General features: G+C 42.1%; 1 protein-coding gene across 1 annotated transcript in view; it reads left to right on the top strand.

Annotated features, from left to right (window-relative positions):
* The window catches only part of LOC124154719 (adenosine deaminase 2-like), a 48,567-nt gene that overhangs the window by 15,059 nt on the left and 13,721 nt on the right, over positions 1 to 19,787 (top strand). The window contains exon 2 of the mRNA XM_046528604.1: positions 18,022 to 18,297. Within this exon, the coding sequence (XP_046384560.1) occupies positions 18,022 to 18,297 (276 nt within the window). The remainder of the gene's footprint in view (positions 1 to 18,021; positions 18,298 to 19,787) is intronic.

Here is a 19,787-nt window from a genome sequence, read left to right as displayed (position 1 = left end):
CATCGACTTAGTTTTACTTGTTAAATCATCATGCATCGACTCAGTTTTACTTGTTAAATCATCATGCATCGACTCAGTTTTACTTGTTAAATCATCATGCATCGACTCAGTTTTAAGTTCGATGCCGGTAATTTTACTTGTTAACTCGTCATGCATCGACTTAGTTTTACTGGTTAAATCTTGGATCAAGGACACGAGGGTCTTAAGAGTGCCATCCCTCGAATCTTCCGGTAATAACTCCCCCATATGGTCACTAATACGGGCGGTCGATGATGCTACCTCACGCTCGTTTGGGGTACGCAACACCATGCCTGCTAAACCAGTTGTTATGCAATTGGTTTCCGACCGACCGCTGCCCGCATCAGACTCGTCATCTTCGCTTTCCTTCTCCCGATACTTTGAAAATGCCGATTCTTTATCCCCAAGTTCTGCCATAGTGGCATGGGAAAAATAACCTCGATAAAACAAAATATCCCTTAAAAATACAAAACAATGCCAACCTTGTGAAGGTGTTCCTTGCCAGGGTTAAGACGCCTTTTATTTATTTTGCGTACTATACGCTTTACCAATCGTGCCGCGAGTTGGGCGCCATTTATATGTGGCGGAACATGAAAACGCCACCTATTTTAATGGGTGGGGAGGGCATCAATGGTCCCGAGTACGGAATGATCGAACGATTATTGAGTACTTTGAGACATAAAAAAAATATATTTTCCACTTCAGACATAGCATACACACACACTTATCGAAATTAAATACCCTGATGAGAATGAGGTGAACGAAAAGTGCACAAGATGATATGGTTCAATTGCCCCCCCTCCAAAAGAAATACAAAAAAAGCAACAATTTGTGATTGGTAGAATTCGTGGGCCGAGTTTACAATTTGCCCAAATTAAGTTTTTAGGCTGCTCTCGTGGTAACACTGAATCAGATTTCTGACAAGGAGTCAACAGTTTGATGATCACATACGGCGCACCGGGATAGAGAGAAAGAACCCAAATATTTTGGATACACAGTTTGGGGATTAAATCGGGTCTGGGCGAACGAGCACGGGGACGGGTCGCTGACTGCGACGTTCTTACGGTTTCTCGGAGCCTTGAGCAGTAGGAGCCGTCGATGATGCGACACGTTGGACCCCAAATGTCCGTGGGATCGGGGGCTGTCTTCCTCCCGACCTCTGGGCGTTGGTCCTGCCTGTCGCTCGTCTGCAATCTTGCTCTCCGCTGCTGGCTACCTCCGTAGACAATCTCGTCCCGCTAACAGCACTCTTTGGGTACACCCAGAAAAATGACGACCAATCTGGCACGTCATCAATCCCTTTCTGCGTCGATCAGGCTAGCGTTTCTCGCCCGTCGACCAAACTAGCATTTCTCGCCTGGAGGCTCTCTCCGTCCGCCGCTTTATAGTGATATTGGAGGGGGATGATACACAGGGGATGGGTTTTTTGGGACAAGAGGGGTTACACTTGGGCCTCACTGTTGGGTGGGGCAACCACCGGTCCGAGCTGACCAAACACTGGACATTTGTGAGTCACTTGTACCTCATGCCCGGGGCATGACACACTATTACGCACACACTCAGACATACCCACGCTCATCCACACATATGTGATCATCCCCTACTCGGGTCATTACATAACGAGAGAAAATACGTGACATAAGGTCGGTATGATATATATATATATATATATATATAAATATATATAAATGTTTAAAAACACAGTCACTAAAAATAGACACAAAATAAAAAAAGGAAACACTCACACGAAAAATAAAACTGAGAGACTTTCGCGGTTGTAGCCGCTTCATCAATCAAGGAGAGAATGAGGGGGGAAGGAGTGTGTTGGAAAAAGGAGTGTGTTGGAAAAAGGGGAAAAGGTGATGGGAAGAGGGGAGGGGTGTATTGGGGCGGGGCTAACTTAACAAGATACATTCAGGCCAGGGAGTTTATTGGCTTGTAGACGCCAGATGCATGCCAATTCGAGGGTGTGGAGATTAAGGGGCGAGTCAGTGGGTGACAGGGAGGCAATGATAGAAACTTTGAAACATAGATTAAAGATGGAATCATGCGATAAACAATGTGTGGGGACCGGGAGAGATGCATGTGGGGATGACGGACAGCAGGAAGCGCGGTGATTATTTATTCTAAGGTTGAGGGGGGTGGTGCATTGGCCTATATAAAAAGCGGGGCAGAAGTTGCATTGAAGGAGGTATATGATGTTGGTGGAGGTACAGGTGGTGGAAGGAGATATCGGGAGGAATTTAAGTTTGGAGAGGAAAGAGGCTGGGGGTGGAGAGAAAATTTTACAAGTTTTACATCTAGGACGGTTGCACGGCGAGGGTGGGGTAGTGGGGACTGAATTCAATTTTTGAAGGGGGCGGGTGGCTTTGAAGATGGTGCTGAGGTTAGGTGGTCTCTTATACGTGATCCGTGGAAGAGAGGGGAAAATTTGTGAGGTGGATTTGTGGTTGGAGAGAATGGGGTACAAGTCCTTCAGGATGTCCTGTAAGGCATGAGCACCGGGGAAGTAAGTGGTGAGAAGAGATGGAGAGCAATTCTTTTCGGCACGGGGTTTATTGGACCTGTAGGGTTTTTTTCTATTTTTGTTGATTAACAGTTTATCGGGATACCCGCGGCGTAGAAGAGAAGTGTGTAGATTGGAAAGGAACTTCTCAAGGTCTTCGGGGTTGTTGCAGATTTTGTGACCACGGACGGAGAGAGAAAAAGGGATTGAACATTTGGTATGTGGTGGGTGGCAACTGTCATAGTGGAGGTATTGCTGTCTGTTGGTGGCTTTGATGTGGACAGATGTCTTGAATTTGTTATTTTCGGAAAGAAGAATGTCCACATCTAGGAAAGTGATGTTGGTGTTAGAGATGGAAGAAGTGAAAGAAACTGAGGCGGAAGAGTTAAGTGAGGAGACAAAGGTGTTAAGGGAATTGATGTCATGCGGCCAGAGAATAAATATGTCGTCTATGTATCTGAGCCAAAGGAGAGGTTTTAGAGGGTAATTTGATAGGAAATTTTCTTCGAACAGGCCGAGGAAGAGATTTGCATAGGAAGGGCTAAACCTACTTCCCATAGCACAGCCGGAGATTTGCAGATAGTGGTTGTTATTAAAAGAGAAGGCATTGTGGGTGAGAATGAAATGGGAAAGATCAAGAAGAAATTCAGTGCTAGGGTTTTGAGGAGTGGGTCGTAATGAAAGATAGTGGCGGAGAGCAGCGAGTCGAGCATAACCGAGTGCTCGGTTATTTTTCTATTATGTGGGTTTTTTCTAAACAACCAGCAGAAAAACAACCGGACGCCTGAACGCTCGTGAGGAAACCACGCTGCTCATCGCTGCGGTATATTAGGTTTTTTATTCAATGCATCTCAACTTGGAAAATGGAACGAGAGCTCACTTATTATTCTCCGGGTATTGCAAAATAGTAAAATCACAAAGGCGGTGGTGTAGCTATTGCGAAATGAAATAGAAATGAAGTACTGGCAATATGTATTATGCTTGGTTAGTGAAAGCATGACTGCCATGTGACCAAATTTATTTATATGAATGTGAATATGTACTGAAAAAGGGGGACTGGGACCCCTCGAAAGTTCAAGTAATTTGTTAAAGATTTAGTTATATTAAAACTAGTGATGGGTCGATTCCAAAATTTTATCGATTCCGATCCCGATTCCGATTCTCAAATTTCGATTTCGATTCTACCGATACCGATTCCATCGATTCTGATGCCATAGGCTCCAAGAAAAATATCACTTAATTCCAGGCAATAAGAAAACCACTTTAAAAAATATTACCTTGTGAAAGAGTCAGTTGACGAAATCATCTTTCATATCATCACTATGTAATTAAAATATAATCGCTAAATTTCAAAACAGAGCATACTTGAAAAGTGGTGTTACATGATAGGTAATACTTTAGAATATTGGCACTCATAATATGTCGACCATATATATGTATCCGAACTACAAGGGAGAGCTCTGAGTACAGAAATGTTCATAGCTGTAATAAAGATTGCATACTACGTATATGAATCATTCTTGGCCCTTTCAAATTCTCAAGCAGAAAAACCAATTATTCTACATGCTTAGCCAGCAGGTTTTGACGCCTCCATGTTACATTATTTCTGCCTGCAGAAAATTGCCTTTTGCTACACACTTGTGTGACTGGGCAAGTACTTTCCTGTCAAAATTGCAAGATTTCAGAGACTTTGGAATTTTTATTAAAAATTATATCAATGATTTTTTTGGATCTTGAATCATCATGGAATTCAAGTGGACGAAGCGAACGAACTAAAGAACTAAACTTTATTTTGTAGAGCCAAAAAAATTCTATACTTCTCACGTCATTTAATCAACCTTAAAATCTCTTCCTTTTTTTCAGTTCAAGAAAGAAACTAAACGCTACAAATGAATATCACATAGGTCGGACGCAGTAATAAAAAAGGCTAAAAGAGCCTTGTGGTGTGAAAACTCCCCCTTCCGCGCGACTCACCTCGGCGAATGTGGAAAGGGAAAAAGGGTATATGTTGCCTTTCACGGAAACAGTTCATTTTTCTCTCTCTTAAGCATGCTGACTTAATCTCTTCACTTTACTTCAATACCCGAGGCATATTTCTTATGCGTGGGATGGATCCGAAAATATCCAATCCTTAGTATTTTCACTCGAGTAATGCGCTAAATGTTCTAGTCGATCTATACATAATCCTTTTTAATATCCTCAGTTTAGTGTTTGAAGTCAATGAAGACGATTATCCATGCTTTAAATGATGATTTTCAAGACTAATGTTTTAAAAAACTTGAAAAATCGGCCTCAGTTACCGAGCCTTAGAGTTCCGCGGCGTGTAGCTGAGCCTTGACGCGCGATTGAAAAATCGCTCTTATTTCCTTCGTCACAAACTTTTTTTTTCCAAGATTTCTAATTAGTAATCTTTAGAAATCTCTACTTTATATTGTGGATCAAATTTTCCGAGTTATATTTTACGTAAACGAAAGATAATGTCTATTTTATGTCAAATTTCACGTGAAAAACGGGTCGGCCATTTTGCGTTGTAAAACCAGACAGATGAGAGTCAAAATCTTAAAAGTCATTGAAAGTATAGGCAAAGCACCAGATCAAAGGAATATTGCGTTTTTTATTCCATAAAACTCATACCAACGCATAACCACTTGGATAAATTGAAAGATTTTTAAAGGAAAAACGATATCTCGCGTGGCATTGAAAAATTGGTAATGTTTGGGCCTCTGTATCTCACTAAAGGTTCGTATTTATGTAAAATGGCATATAAATCTACATCTGGTAATGATTTATGAGTATTTACGCTAAGTTTCAAGTCTCTATCCCCAAAAAGATCATTTTGGACTTTATTCCAGCTTTTTTTCCGATTTCGGACCAGTGTGCGCCGGGTAGGAAGACGATCGGCCGCCGCGGCTGGCGTAACGGCGCCCACGTCGACAACTACAGTGTATTCGGCAAGCTGACACTACCAGGCCAAGGCATTAGAATGACTTATCGGCTTTAAGAACTGCATTATTACATGAGTTTCATGATAGCGCTTCCTTTCGGCAGATTGCTGGACCTACTAGCCTCGAAAGCTCTGTAACCTTAACTACTCGACTCGGCATTCGTAATGCTACTCGAAACGCTCGAGTCGAGTACCAACTACTCGATCGACTTAAATTTTCGAGTACTCGCACATCCTTGGAAGATATGTTTTTTGTTATTACGATTACGTGGCGCGTAAATTCTAATGACTGTTGGAAACGCGGTTGTGTTTTGTTGTTTGAAGTACTACTGGAATCGGAATCGATTTTTCACCCTGGCAAGTACTCGTTTTCGATTCCGGTTCTTGGTCGAGAATCGTGGAATCGAAGAATCGAACCGACGCATCACTAATTAAAACATGTCTTCTCCTAGAGAGTAGGTAGGGGGTTCTCGGCCCCCTCAGGTAGGGGTCCCAGCGACCCCAGAAGGATCGTAGCTTCCTTGAAAAATTCGGGGGGGAAGCCGGGATCCCCCTAGCTGTTTGTAAAGATCAGTTTATGTTAATTAAGGATGTCTGCGACATCGGAGCATCTGGGGGGTTACGGCGGGCCCAGCCCCCCACAGCCTTCGTACCTCCCCAAAATAATTCGGGGGTAGGCCCCCCTTCGTTTTTATTGAAAATTCTGTTAGGAGGGGTCCTGTTCCCCCTAAGGATCATCATCCCCCATAAAATTTCTTTACCCTTCCCTCCATATGACTGGTAGCCCCCCCAAAATATTCTAGTGGTATTACGAATCTTTCGGGGGGGGGGGGGGGGGCGGGGGGGGGGGGGAGCAGGAACCCTCCAGATACAGCCGTGCTTGAAAATAGCAGAATTTGCGACAAAACCTTAGGGGAACCCTCCCGGATTTTTCTGGGTGGCCGGGCCCCTCGTAAACTCCCAGCTACTCCGATGTAGCAGACATGCTTGACATAACCTGATATTATACAAATAGCTAGGGAGGTCCTAGCTCCCCCCTGAATTTTTCAGGAAAGTCAGGACCCTTCTGGGGACGCTGGGACCCCTACCTGAGAGAACGGGACCCCTCTAGCAATGACCATGCAGAATACATGCTTTGATATCTTTAACAAATAACTTAAGATTTTTGAGGGGGCTCGGTCTCCCTTAGAAAATTATTGAAATGACAGTACCCTTAAGACCCCTGTAAAATTGTTAAGTTGATAATTTACTGGCTACGGTATACTTTTAAGAATCTGCAATTATCGTCCAATCTTCACCTAATTTTGGATTTATAACTTATTTCACGTCTGCTCTATAACGTCGAAGATATACAATAAGCAATCCTTCAGGCTGGATAACCTGAATAAAACAGGTTTTTTCATCAGCATTTATTACTCAAGGACTCTACTCACTCAAAATAATCGGTCAATCTAACGCCGGTTTTCTTCTCATAACCGCCCATCCCTGCTTTCGGTTAGGGTGGCTTCATTCGAAATGATTGTAGGAGAGTCGGATCGGTTATTAAGGATTGGCACGCAATATTAATATTAAAACCCAATCAGCACCCGCGGTTCAATAGACAACTAACTATGAGTTTTCTGCGTTCAGCATTTACATGATCAGCAGTCTTGGGCTCTTCAGACGATGATAATCCTCAGATTGCTCTTCGTGAAGGGACTCAGTCCCTTCTGTTAGCCTCCAAGAGTTTTTCTTAACTGGTGCCTTGGAAGCCGATGTCTTGGTTTTTGGCGGCTGCTGTCTGTCGTTTTGCTGCCGGTTGCGTCTCTCCTTTTCCGCTACACAAAATGCGCACTCCTCAGAGTACGCTGCGTGCTACTCCTTGCAGTTGGGGCAGCAGGGATAATTTTCTCGGGTGCACCATATGACAGCCGGAGCAGCGAATGCAGAGTGGCGCGGCGGTGCAAAATAGCTGCTATGTCCAAACCGGGCGCACCTGAAGCACAGTTGCGGATACCTATAGTTAAATAGTGCGATCCTGCACTTGTCATGGCACAGGGCCTTCAGCTTCTTAATGGAACCGATCGCCCATTTAGGAGTGTTGGCAACGTTCACGACGAACACCCCAATTGCTCCCTTTTAATTTGGCGTCATCGTCGTGCGTCGATTCCCATGGACTACATTTCCTCAAATATGTCTTCCGGGTTGTGACTAGAGGCAAATCCCCTGATGGTGAGGGCCGAGGTCTTCTACATTCCGGGGGCCCAGGTGGAGAATCGGGCCTTCTCCGAGATCAGGACTTGCCGCAAAGCCACGTAGTCAGCCGCCATGCGGAGCAGTTACTGCGTTGTCGGAATACGCAATGGTGAACTGCATGTCCTTCACAGCAGTCATGATTAATACATTACACAGGTTAGTTGTCTTGCTACCCGTTGTAATCCGAAAGCGCTGTGGTCCGACTCCCGCGTCTATTAGTTCCCCACTTTTGTCACTTGTCGCGACAAAAATATTCTCTGGGTTGCTTAGTCATTACATTCCAACGCAAGGCAACGGACGCTTGTGTGCAGAGCTCCGGAATTCATCAATTTGTGAGATTTTCTTTGGAAAATATTTGCAATTCTCGAACTTGTTGTGTGTGGGGATGCACGACCGCTAACAAGAAGACGCAAAAAGTGAACACTTCGGTGGATATCTGGAAGAAAACAGGTCCAAGGCTATGGCATGGTGTGGCTACGGTGAGTACCATTTTAGTTGGTAAGAGGGATTGATCAACTTTGGCCGATTTTTTTAAATTGTCTGTTATTAGACGTTAATATACATATCTTGTGATGAGATAACAATTGGTTATCATTCGCCGTGGGAGGAAAGTGAGCACTGGGGAGGAAAATGTGCTGCTGTTACTTCCCGCCAGCAATGGCGGGAAGTGCCAGCTATATGCAATTTGGCTAAAGACCATTAAAAAATAAGATCCAAAGTTTTTAGAATACACGTGTTTGCTGTTTACATCCGAATAAAATATTTTAAAGTCGGCCGGTAAGCAATTAATCGCCTTTTTTACACATCGTGGGGATATCGCGGGCGACTCCATTTTGGCGTCCTTATTGGCATTTATACATGAATGTTCTTCTCTGGACTTAAAGCTTTCTATTTGTCTTCTAAATAAGTGGGATTTAAATAAGGGAAAATCGATGTAGTGTAATGACTTCAAGGCAGAATTGTTGACATGTGAAGGGATCAATTTAATCTGCCATATGCTTCTATTTAGATGATGCATATGTCTCGCGGATTGATGCGCTGACGCAATGGCGGAATAGGAACCTCTTCGCAATGCCTACGAATTTATGTCCGCGCCAGTGAATGCGTTGTGAAAATAGGGCATCCTCGAATTAATTTGATATCTTTTCGTTTTATAAAGTGAGTTCTCTTTCCGTTTGAAACATAAAATCGCTCTTTCCGTTGATAAGAGATATGTTTGTATTTTTTTATGATAGAGTTCTAAACTTTCACTGATCGGTAACTAGAAAATGTTCTAACATTTGTAATGAGTGTTAAACTATTTCTTATAGTGTGTTGTATTGTCGAGTGTGTGTTTCATCCTTTAAATCAGTCTTCTTACATCATCTGTTTTCTACCTTTTAGGTGGAGTATTGCTGTGGTTTTGCTGTTTCGATTGCAAGGATGCTGGGCCAGAAACGGCCGCTGGAGTAGTGCAATTGGTGGGAGCGAAGTTAAATTAGTGAAAGTGAAGTGCAATTAATACTATTCTGGAGCAGTCAGTGTTATCATAGTGCAATTAGGTTAGTGTAGTGCAAGCGGTGGCGGCGCGTGCGTATACGCATGTTAGCAAGTGCACACCCAAAGATGAATGAATTATAAAAGAAAACTATTCCTTTGCAACGAGAAGGATAAAAATCCTGTCTGCATTTGCAAGAAACATGAAGCTCCGAACGCTACAGCTATCTCCTTTTCGAATTCACCGCTCTACAAGTGTGCGGTCCCGTGGCATCGCGCTGGGCGCATTTTCGGTCTATGCGATCGCTTGAGGGTGCTCTGGCGGGACGAAGTATGCGGGGGGGTATGTACAGTTCAAATGGGTGATGGGAGCAGACTCAAAACGATGCGAGTGCGCACGCGCATATTTTTGGCGAGTGATTCGCAGGTAGTGTAGTGGTGTAGCCGCCACCTACACTACCTGACCCCAGGATCCTAGTCCGTCTACAGAGTCATCTGTATGGCCGTTTTCTACACTACTTCCTCATAAGGTGTAAGGAAAGGAGAATGAATTTCACCTACCGTCACTTGTAAAGGCGTGTTTATAATAATTATTTTCATGCATGCTAATATTATTTCTGTTCATGCAATTTTAAGGGTAGAATATACCAGTGATATGTTTTGCTTGCTATGTATTCTATTACGACGAAATATGATGCTAATGGATTATTATTAACATAATGTAATTAAATCATCCTGTATCTGCTCTAATGCACACCCTAGATAAATTACCACCAGCCGCCACTGAGTGCAAGTGATTTCAGCGATACAAGGCTTGAATTTTTGTATCAACTGTTCTCAGTGTTGTTTCATTATTTATTTGCTGTGCTTAATCATCTTAAGTTTAAACTGTTTATAAAAGGAAAGTTATTTTACGTGGTGTGTGACTCACACAGTGAATAGCTATAATTTGATATTGGACTAAAGAGATTTCTGTTTTACATTTGAAACTACATTTCTATGTAAGTTACAATTTTGGCAATAAATTTCTGTTTGATGTGATTATGAACAATAATTGGGATATGATTATTTAAGTCTACAATGTAGACTTAAATAATCATATCCCAATCTACATGACATCCGGTCCACGTTTCCCGTAACAGCTGCAAATTGAATGATTTCTAATGTGTGTTACAGTTAATGTGAGTGCCACCCCATCAGAGGCAAGTATTTGCAAATCCATGCACAGGTGAGTTTTGTGTTACAGTCATAATAAAATGCCAAATTTCAATTCTGTGAAGGACAACTGTTTGATAGGGTAGCGCTTTTTAGTCAATAGCATTCTTCATTCTTAATCTTGCACTGTGACATCCGTTGCAAATGCAATGAGCATTGTTAGATTAATTGCCATATCTTCAACGCTTTATGATGCATCACGTCCGAATTGTTTGTGGTTGTGTTCGGTGCCTTTTTTTCTCGTTCCTTTTGAAATCAAAAGAGTTCGGGGCTTAGTGGGTTTTGAGCTTTATCTGTACCAATCGCTTTCCGTTGATAAGAGAAATGTGTTTGTATTTTTTTAAGATCGATTTCTAGACTTTCACTGATCCCTCTCGTGCAAATACTTTCTATAAGTCATACTTTATTTACGCTTACCCAGACGGCACAGGAAGTTTTCGTACCTGAATACGAGGGTGGACCATCAAGATACAAAAATCGCGCTTAGGAAGTTACTAAAAAGGTTTTGTTTCTTTATTTCCTTTAAGGACGAAAAAAGATGCAAGAGGACTGGCAAATTCATATGCATCGATAAAATTGTATCTCATCGATAAAACTGTATTCGGTCTGGGACTATTTTCTTTCGCGGGTGGTGCCATCGTGCCATATCCTCCTAGAAAGATCATATGCCTTCACAAGCTGGCACAAACCGTTGGAGATCGCATCGTTTACGTCACGTCTAACCACATTTCAGGGATTTTTGTGGTTAAGTTTGTGAAAAATAGAGTGTCTGGTAATGGTGAAGTTTCCCTTATTCTTTAATTTCATTCACTGGGCTTCAGAAACGTGTTTGTGAGATATTTTTGTTAAAAGTGCCTTTCGTGTGTGTATTGTCGGGATGTAATGGAAACTCCGGGACATGGTTCAAGTTTTTAGCTTTCCAAAAGATCCTGAGTTGAAGAAGAAGTGCATTTGGGCGATAAGAAGAAAACATTTCACCCCTACGAAAAACTGTGAGGTATGTACTCTTTCTCGCTGTAATTATTTGGATGTAATTTTAAGTTAGAAGTGGCTTCGGGATGTTGCCCTGTCGATTTCTGAAACAACAATGCCTGTTCGCTGTCCGTTTGAAGTCTGTTGATAGCCTGTTGGAGATTAGTGAACAGAGTATAAACAGCCAACGAACAATCTCGGGTCACTCACAAGTAGGAACAACTTACGAACAGCCTACCAACAGTTTGTACTCTGTTTGCAGCTTGTTCCCTAACAGGCAGGCAACAAGCATTTCGGGAACAATAGTGAACAAGCTTTTAACAGGCAGGGGCCGGTTGGTAGTATGTTTCACCGAACAGGGAATGAACAGACAACAGTGAACAAACACTTAACACCCTATCGATTTACGTAAAAATGATGCCTGTTCGCTGTCAGTTTGGAACCTTTTGGAGATTTTGAGAACAGATTATGAACAACGTACGAACAATTGTTTTAAGTTTCGGAATTTGGACAACAATTTGGATTAATCCAAATTTAATTGAGTACAAGGAAGTTTGATTGAATCCAAAGAAAATATCATCTACTTAAACAGTAATTATATACGGTTGAATTCATTCTCACGATTACCATCAACCACGGATGACGGTTATTGAAGTGAGCACGCAAATTATATTAGCTATCTGCTCGGCTTACGCACGTTAAATACTTTACTTCGCCAATTACAGGCTGGGGCCGTATGTTTCAGCCAAAGAGTATGTACTCTGTGGTTTCAGCGGACTGGGAACGAACAGACAACAGTGAACGAACAGACAACAGTGAACGGACAGTCAACAGGCAAGGGCCGGTTCATAGTCCGTTTCACGGTACAGGGTACGAACAGAAAACAGTGAACAGGTTCTCAACAAGGACGGAAAGATAGCGTGGTGCTGCTACCTACCTATAGAAGATAGCAAACGCAAACAATGACGCCAATAACCGATACCGTTATACGGACAGTTTACGAGCACATGGTCGACTGTGTTGTGGTGAAGTTGTTGGATGCGGAGAAAACAGTTATTTATTTGATTATTATTTAACCTGTGCTAAATGCCCGCAGTGACGAATTAAGTAATTCGTGCATCCATTCAGTGATAGTGAAAGTCGAAGTGACATTTGTTCTTGATGTGTGTTTATTTAATAATTTATTGTGTCTCTTAAGTTTTTGAGCAAGTACTGAGATTTGTATTGTATTTGTATTATGCGTATGTGCGTTACGTCGCCAATAAGAACCAACAAACATTGTCAGAGGACTGTCTTTCTTGTAGGTTTGTTTGTGAGAAGTGAAATCATCGTGTTCATAAATATTCTTTAAAGGCGTGTTTCTCTTTTAAAATCACACGTATTATATTGACATAGTGCAGAATCCGAGTTGTATTAATTTAAGGAAGTACATATTTCTTTGATGAAGGCATGTGAAATATTTGTTGATGTAGTGGTTGTTCTGTTAATGATGACAAAGCTTGCTTTTCTGCAACTATTCAAGATTTTTATAACCAATGGAATATGTGGAAAAGCACAATAAAAGTTTTTCTTACAATCATTCAAATGAATTTCAACTTTTAATTCTATTTTAACATAAATCATCTCTTGTCTATTATGTCCAACTTAGCAACAGCGAACAGTTAAGGAACAAAGTATGCGCATAGGGAGAGAACAGACAAATAACCATCTTCCCACATTGTCACAGACAAGGAACAGACAAGGCGTTCCAATTTACATTCTACGAACAGTCGCCTGCCTGTTCTCTCTTGGTCAAGGAACAGGGAACAAACAACCTAAGAAAACAGGCAATGAACTGACAGCGCACAGTCCCCTGCCTGTTCATTTTCTGTGGTCCAACAGGTAAGGAACAGAGAATGCCGCTTTCTTAACAGGGAGGGAACAGACAAGTAACCCTTTTCTCACAGACAAGGAACAGACAAGGCGTTCCAATTTACATTCTACGAACAGTCGCCTGCCTGTTCTCTCTTGGTCAGGGAACAGGGAACGAACAGCCAACTGACAGACAATGAACAGACTTTATTGTTACAGAAATCGACAGGGTGATGCATCAACATCCCGAACTATTCAGTACTGAAGTACTATAGTACTATTCAGTACTAAAAATGGTGATTCAAAATATTGTAGCAGCAATTCTTTTGAAAATTCTTGCATTTTAGTTGTCTTTTTTGTATTAATTCATTCGGTAAACGTGTGGTTAAAGGAGAAACTAGGAATAAGCTGCCAAGTTTATAGGATCAAATATTGCTTCTGAGCTTGCCCTATGGTGTATTACACGTCGGCTTTCATTATTTCAAATTATCTTATGCTATAGTTAAAAACAATAAAAATATCAGGCATACAAATATTTACTATATTTACGAGCCTAGTAATTTGATTTCTCATGGAGAAATACCAAAAATTGGAAATGATTTGACCTAATAAGCTACATGGTATTTTATTTTTTATTAATTTTAGGTGTGTGAGCTTCACATCGCACCTTGTGATATCAGAAAATAATCTATGGCCTTGGACGAGAAGACGAGGAGAAAATTCTTGCTGAATTGAAGGTGCCCAGATTGGAGGAAGGTACCATTGCTTCACTGTTACCTGTCGCCAAGAAGACAGACATTGTGGCAGAAGTGACATATTTGTGGATGTGGATTTGATTTGTGCAAGTTGATGCTGTGATAGTGGACGTTCATCGGAGAAAGTATTGAAGATAGTTTGTATGTATCGACCAGTCCTCTTTTAAATAATTTTCTATTCGAAAGAGAATAAGAGTAATTGTTTCGCTAAATTAGATGTGGGATAGAAGAGAAAATTGGAAATATTATTGTGGTTGACAATAGAAAATACATAATATATGTATTGTATTTCTGTGGGTTTTTTCTTTCCTGCCTCTTTAAAATTTCTTGTAGTGGTGACTTCATGCGAAGTAAGTATAAAATCGGAGGTGTGATCTAAGAGATACCAAGTTTTATTTTACAAGTGTTTATGCTGGTGACTCATCCCAAATAATTTTTCAAATACTTTAGCGCCTGATATGGGTAAGTTTTAGTAGCTGAGATTGAACTATACGTTAATTTTTGCTTGCATTTTGATGAATTCGATCATACTAATAGCAGATGTGTCAGCAATCCTGTTTCATCGGCAATTTTTATTTAAAAATTTTATTTCGTCAGGCTTTAGGGTAAGCTTTTTAATGCTCGTGGGCTATGTGATGTCTTATTTAGTGTCAAAATTAACAAGAATTTACTCTTATTAACATCTCAAGGTTTCCATGTAAGTACGAGCCACTTAAGAATGCTGGGGATGCGTGAATTAGCCTTGAGAATCTCATTTCTCGCAGTTATTTAAGTGGCCGAGTAAGTTTTGTAAGTTCTCAATAGGTAAATAGTACTGTATCATGGTAATTAGAATTCATGATATAGTATTATTTACCTATTGAGAACTTACAATTCATAATGATTCATAACATTCTCATCGATTGAGATTAGCCTGAGTGCTGTGTTCCTGCGCGCTTTGTATCCTATCGTACGTGCTTCGTAGCGGACATTCACATGCTGCGTACGCGCTTCGTCGACAGGCCGCGAATGGAAAGTATCCATTGACGAAAAGCGACGAAGCGGCATAGTATCCCCGTAGTCAATGGGTACTATGTACATACGAATTATATACGGAGGGTTCTGTGCCGTCTGGGTAGTTATTCTGTGGTTTTCTTCGCGGTGCCTTATGACAACTAAAGTCAATGTCATACTCCGATAAAATTACCGATATACATCGCAATAAATAGAGTAGGGGAATCCAGAAGTTGCGATGTTCTGGCATGTTAGGCAGGTATAATTGTGCACTGTGAGAGGCGTCGTATATATTACGGAATACGTCGTCTGCTGGTCATGGAGTTAGCGGGAAATTGACAACAGGACGATTTTTTGTTCAGTGATTCGTTGAAATGTATTTATTAACGCGTAATGGTGAAGTCGTAAAGTTAATTCAGTTTTCTGTCCGTCCTATTGCCCTTTAAAACTATACGTTTCCCCATGCAGCGACCCTTCAATGCAAAATAGGCAACACTGCGACTTTTGGCAACACTTCGTTAGCTCGGGATGCTCATGGCAACACCTAGTGGCAGTCTCTTTAATCTCCTATATAATGTATTCTCCATGACAGCAGTCATAATAAGGGCCTTGGAGTCCTCTACATCGTAATGTTCCACTGCCGGAGGCGGTATCAGTTCTCTTTTGGTCCTCATTTTCGGGAGAAGTCGCTTGTGCTGTCTCCATAGCGTCTGGTGTTCCTGCGTTGTCCTGGTGGTCGTCTGCTTTCTCGGAGAGAGCAGAAGACTTGTTTTCCGTCGTTGGGATGGAGGCGTCGCTTGATGACCGGACCCTCTTGACGATGGCTTCAACGCAGGTGACGAACGGGCGACGCTTGATTCCGCCTTCTTCGGAGGAAAGCACCGAAACCACGCGAGGGAAGATGCAAGGCGTCTCTTCCGACTTCGAAGTCGTGGCGGCGATGTCAACGTGGGGGAATCCATATTGTGGGTTGGCACCCTTTTCAGGATCCAATTAATTCCTTTAGTCAATGGCCAAGAGGTGCAGCAGTCGTCGTAATGAGGTAACCAGGTGAGCAGGTAAGCAAGCAGCACTCGTACATGTACACTTGGGATTAGCCGATGATCTCTAAACTGGACCGATTTACGCTGATCGCTTCAATAGACCACTGATAAAAAGCCTCTATTTTTACTTTATAATGCGTTTATATGCTGTTTTTGGAAAAAAGCGTGTCCTATTTATCTTTTTATATTACTTGATTTTACTAATAACTGATGGCGAAATATAAAAAAGTTTAAATTTGAAAAACAAAATTTTAGAATGAACTGAGAATAAAGTCGTTTCTTTCGACAACTTTCTGACAAAAACATGGGCTTACCCAACGAAGGGCAGGAGGGGGCAGCTGCCCCCCCCCCCCGCCACCTAGAAGCAAAAATCGCCAATGCCTTTGAGGAAAATAATATTTTTTCAAGCAAATCATTTTGAAAACTAATAAAGAGCTGTTAAAATTTCTTTAAAATGTTGGTTTCATCCACCTTTTCCATGCTTAAATCTTACCTACAACTTGAACTACAAGTGCTTGCCCCCCTAGTTTTGATCCTGGGTACGCCCTTGGACAAAAGCGACAAAAGTTCTACAAGTACTAATGCCATCTATTGAGAAATTTTAAAAACTATTTTGACGTGTGGAAATTTAGTTAAATAATAATTAGGGCACAACTGAACGAAATTTCAAATGTCTTATTACTGAACATTTAATAGTAATCAGAAGCGAGCACGTGGCAAAATGTCAGCCGAGCCGGCAATGGCCATGGGTGAAAAATCAATTACAGGATCCTTCAATGATACAGACAAACAGGAAGACGAAGCAAGTGAATAGCTAGCAACGAAATAGCTTGTGAATACTCATAACTCTGGTAACTAAGTGGTGATATTAGACTTTCTGTCGTATTCTACCACTTGAACTACCAGTACTGCGGTGGTTCAGATAAACATGTTGGCGGGAATACATTATATCCTGGTTCGAATCCCGGTCTGGGCGAGTGAATTTCCCCCCGAGTTATTGGACTTTGGTTAAAACGATCTACTTGCGCGTTGGGAGATTGCGCATTCAGTGGACGACAGTCCTGAGAGACCTCATCAACGGACAACTACCTCACTAGTATGTATCACAATCGGATCCAAAGAAAAACGCCGAAGAAGTCTGAATTTACTGAAAAACATTCACCGAGACACACATGTATCTATACACTTAAATTTAGCTATTTGCTGGCAAATCATTTACTAATTACGAACATTTACCTCAGAATGTAAGTTAGAGCTTGGTAATCATCATATGCGTATACGTAGGAATGTGCAAAAAAATCTCAACCCCCAACCATTTACCGCCTAAATAAATTCGTTGCATGTTAGTGTAACAATTTTCAATTATCCCTGAAAAATCTTGAGGCATCTCTTAAGCCGATACTTGCTAACTAGTGGCCAGCATGAATAATCAGTTAGAAGCCCTGAAGAGGACGGAGTTTTTGGAATGCATATTTATAGGAACAAACTGGTTTTCTTCCAACATTACTTCGTATTCAAGATGATTAAGATTAAAATACAATAGCGTAGGAATCAAATTAAACTGATATCAGGGCACCAATGTGGGTCCTCTGAGGGTTACAACGCACCGGGGCCGGGAACCAAGTCTGAGACTTCTACGCCCGCGCTCCCGGGGAGGGGTTTTGGATGGGAGGGAACAAGGAAAGAGGCGCCGCCGCGATAGGAGCCCGACGACCCCTCTGGGATGGGGATAGCGTTGGAAGGGATGGGACGGGGAAAACACCTTACCGCTATAGAAGCGGAAAGGGCCAAGTTACTAGCAACCCGGGAATCAGTCATTAATGTGCCAGCGATTTTGGAGGATTTTTCTATAAAGCAGAAAAATCCGGCGATCAAATCGTTGGATAATCGAATCAAACATTAAAAGCATGAAAAAACGGGCAAACCCACTTTCATCGCATAGCCAAATGTCAATGGGGCCAACTGAGGATCCGCTGCAGTGGAAATGACATTGATTGGTGGATTCTTTCGCAGGAGCTGCGCTTCACGGCCATGACACCTCCATGGCGTCTCTCTCGTTCGTCGTGGGCAACCTCACGCACCGCCCTGACCTCTACGCCTGCGCCGCGCCGGGTGCGGAGGGTGCGGTGCCGCTGACCCTCACCGCCCTGCTCTTCTCCGCATCCACCCCCACATCCGACTGCACCCCGGGATGGCAGTCCGTCCAACAGCTGCGCTCGCGCTTCGGATCGGACGCCATCGACCAATGGTTCAACGCACAACTCAGCCTCGTCACCGACAACCCCAGAGGTAAGGACCTCTTTCTATTCTTACCCCTGGAGCCACCTCTAGTATGTATGGCAGGGGGTGACCAATCGCAATTAAGCACTGGACGCATGTAATTTATTGCATTGGAGCGTGAAAATATCGATTTAAATTACCATTTATCAAACTATTTCCGAGGAGTCTTCACTCATGGGCGTACCCAGCGAGGGGCAGGGGGGGGGGGGGGCAGCGGCCGCCCCAACCCCCACTAGCAGCAAAAATCGCAATAGTCTTTAAGCAAAATCAGTACTGAAACGAAACGAAAGCATTCAACAAATTTTCTTCAAACCCACGAAAAATGATATGTATTAGTATAAGATATGTAGCTAAAATAAAACTGTTTTTCAAGGAAATAATCTCGTAAACTAATGTGTCAACTTCGTTTGCCCCCCCCCCCTATACCATGGCTTGTCCCCCTAAGTATGATCCTGCCTACGCCCTTGTCTTCACTAATATTAAAATTCGGTTCGTTCGGCTAATTTAAGTGATAGGTGAGCTTGGTAGCTCTCCAATGTTTTTAATCTAGCCTCCAATACAGCAAATTGTATTTACATTTGTGCAATATTAGTAAATGGCCCTCTCCTTCCCCGTCTATCGACCGCACTTCAAAATGGCCATTTTTCAGTGGTCCCTCACTCTGGGTGGTCCCTCGAAACAGCTTTCACTGCATATGTATCAGCGGACATCAATTTCTGATCAGGGGACCAAGATTGCAACGGCAAACTCGAAGATCACGAGAAGGTTACGAGTGGCTAACTACGACGTTATAGTTTCTTTCCATGTTGTTACCGTCGACTGGATATTTCATTTACATTAAATTTAATACTCGTAAAGAAGGAAAACTTTAAGGATTTTATTTCTATCCAATTATAGGAAAAATAGCAACAGCCCTTCGCAGGCCCTCGTAGCCTAGGCTGGGCCGAAAAATGACTTTTTTCAGGATCAAAATGTCCTATGCGGGAAATTTTCCAACTCACATCAGGGGCTCCGATCCAAAATTTCTCAAAATCGAATATCATTAATCATCGCCACCCGAGCCCGGAAGTTAAAGATTCAGGCTGAATTTAGATAGAAGCAACTATGGAGAATAAATCTCTAAGCTCAACCACTGGCCTGTTTTGGCAATAAACAGTGATAAATATAGAATTATATCAAGGTTATATTGATAAAATGTTAAGTTGGAGACGAAGTCTAAAATCTAAAGAATTTTGTGATTTTACGATAGGTGAAAATGAGCAACAAATGCTGAGAGTATGCAACCCGCGTGGCGCCCAAAGTGTCTGCCTGGGGTGGTGCTCGCTAACTCTTGGTGCGATATCCCGCGAACCAAAGGACACCAGAGAATGAAGATATTTGAGGTTATACACAAAAAATGTCTGCCGAGTCGTGAGAAAAAACATAAAAGTGATAGAATAATCCGAGGGCGACATAATCTTCAGTTATGTCCGAAAAACACCCAAAAGAAGCAAAATTTC

The sequence above is a fragment of the Ischnura elegans genome, chromosome 2 (genome assembly GCF_921293095.1).
Source record: "Ischnura elegans chromosome 2, ioIscEleg1.1, whole genome shotgun sequence".
NCBI lineage: Eukaryota > Metazoa > Arthropoda > Insecta > Odonata > Coenagrionidae > Ischnura > Ischnura elegans.
The sequence above is the reverse complement of the archived record's forward strand: the minus strand, read 5'-3'. Positions and strand labels throughout refer to the sequence as shown.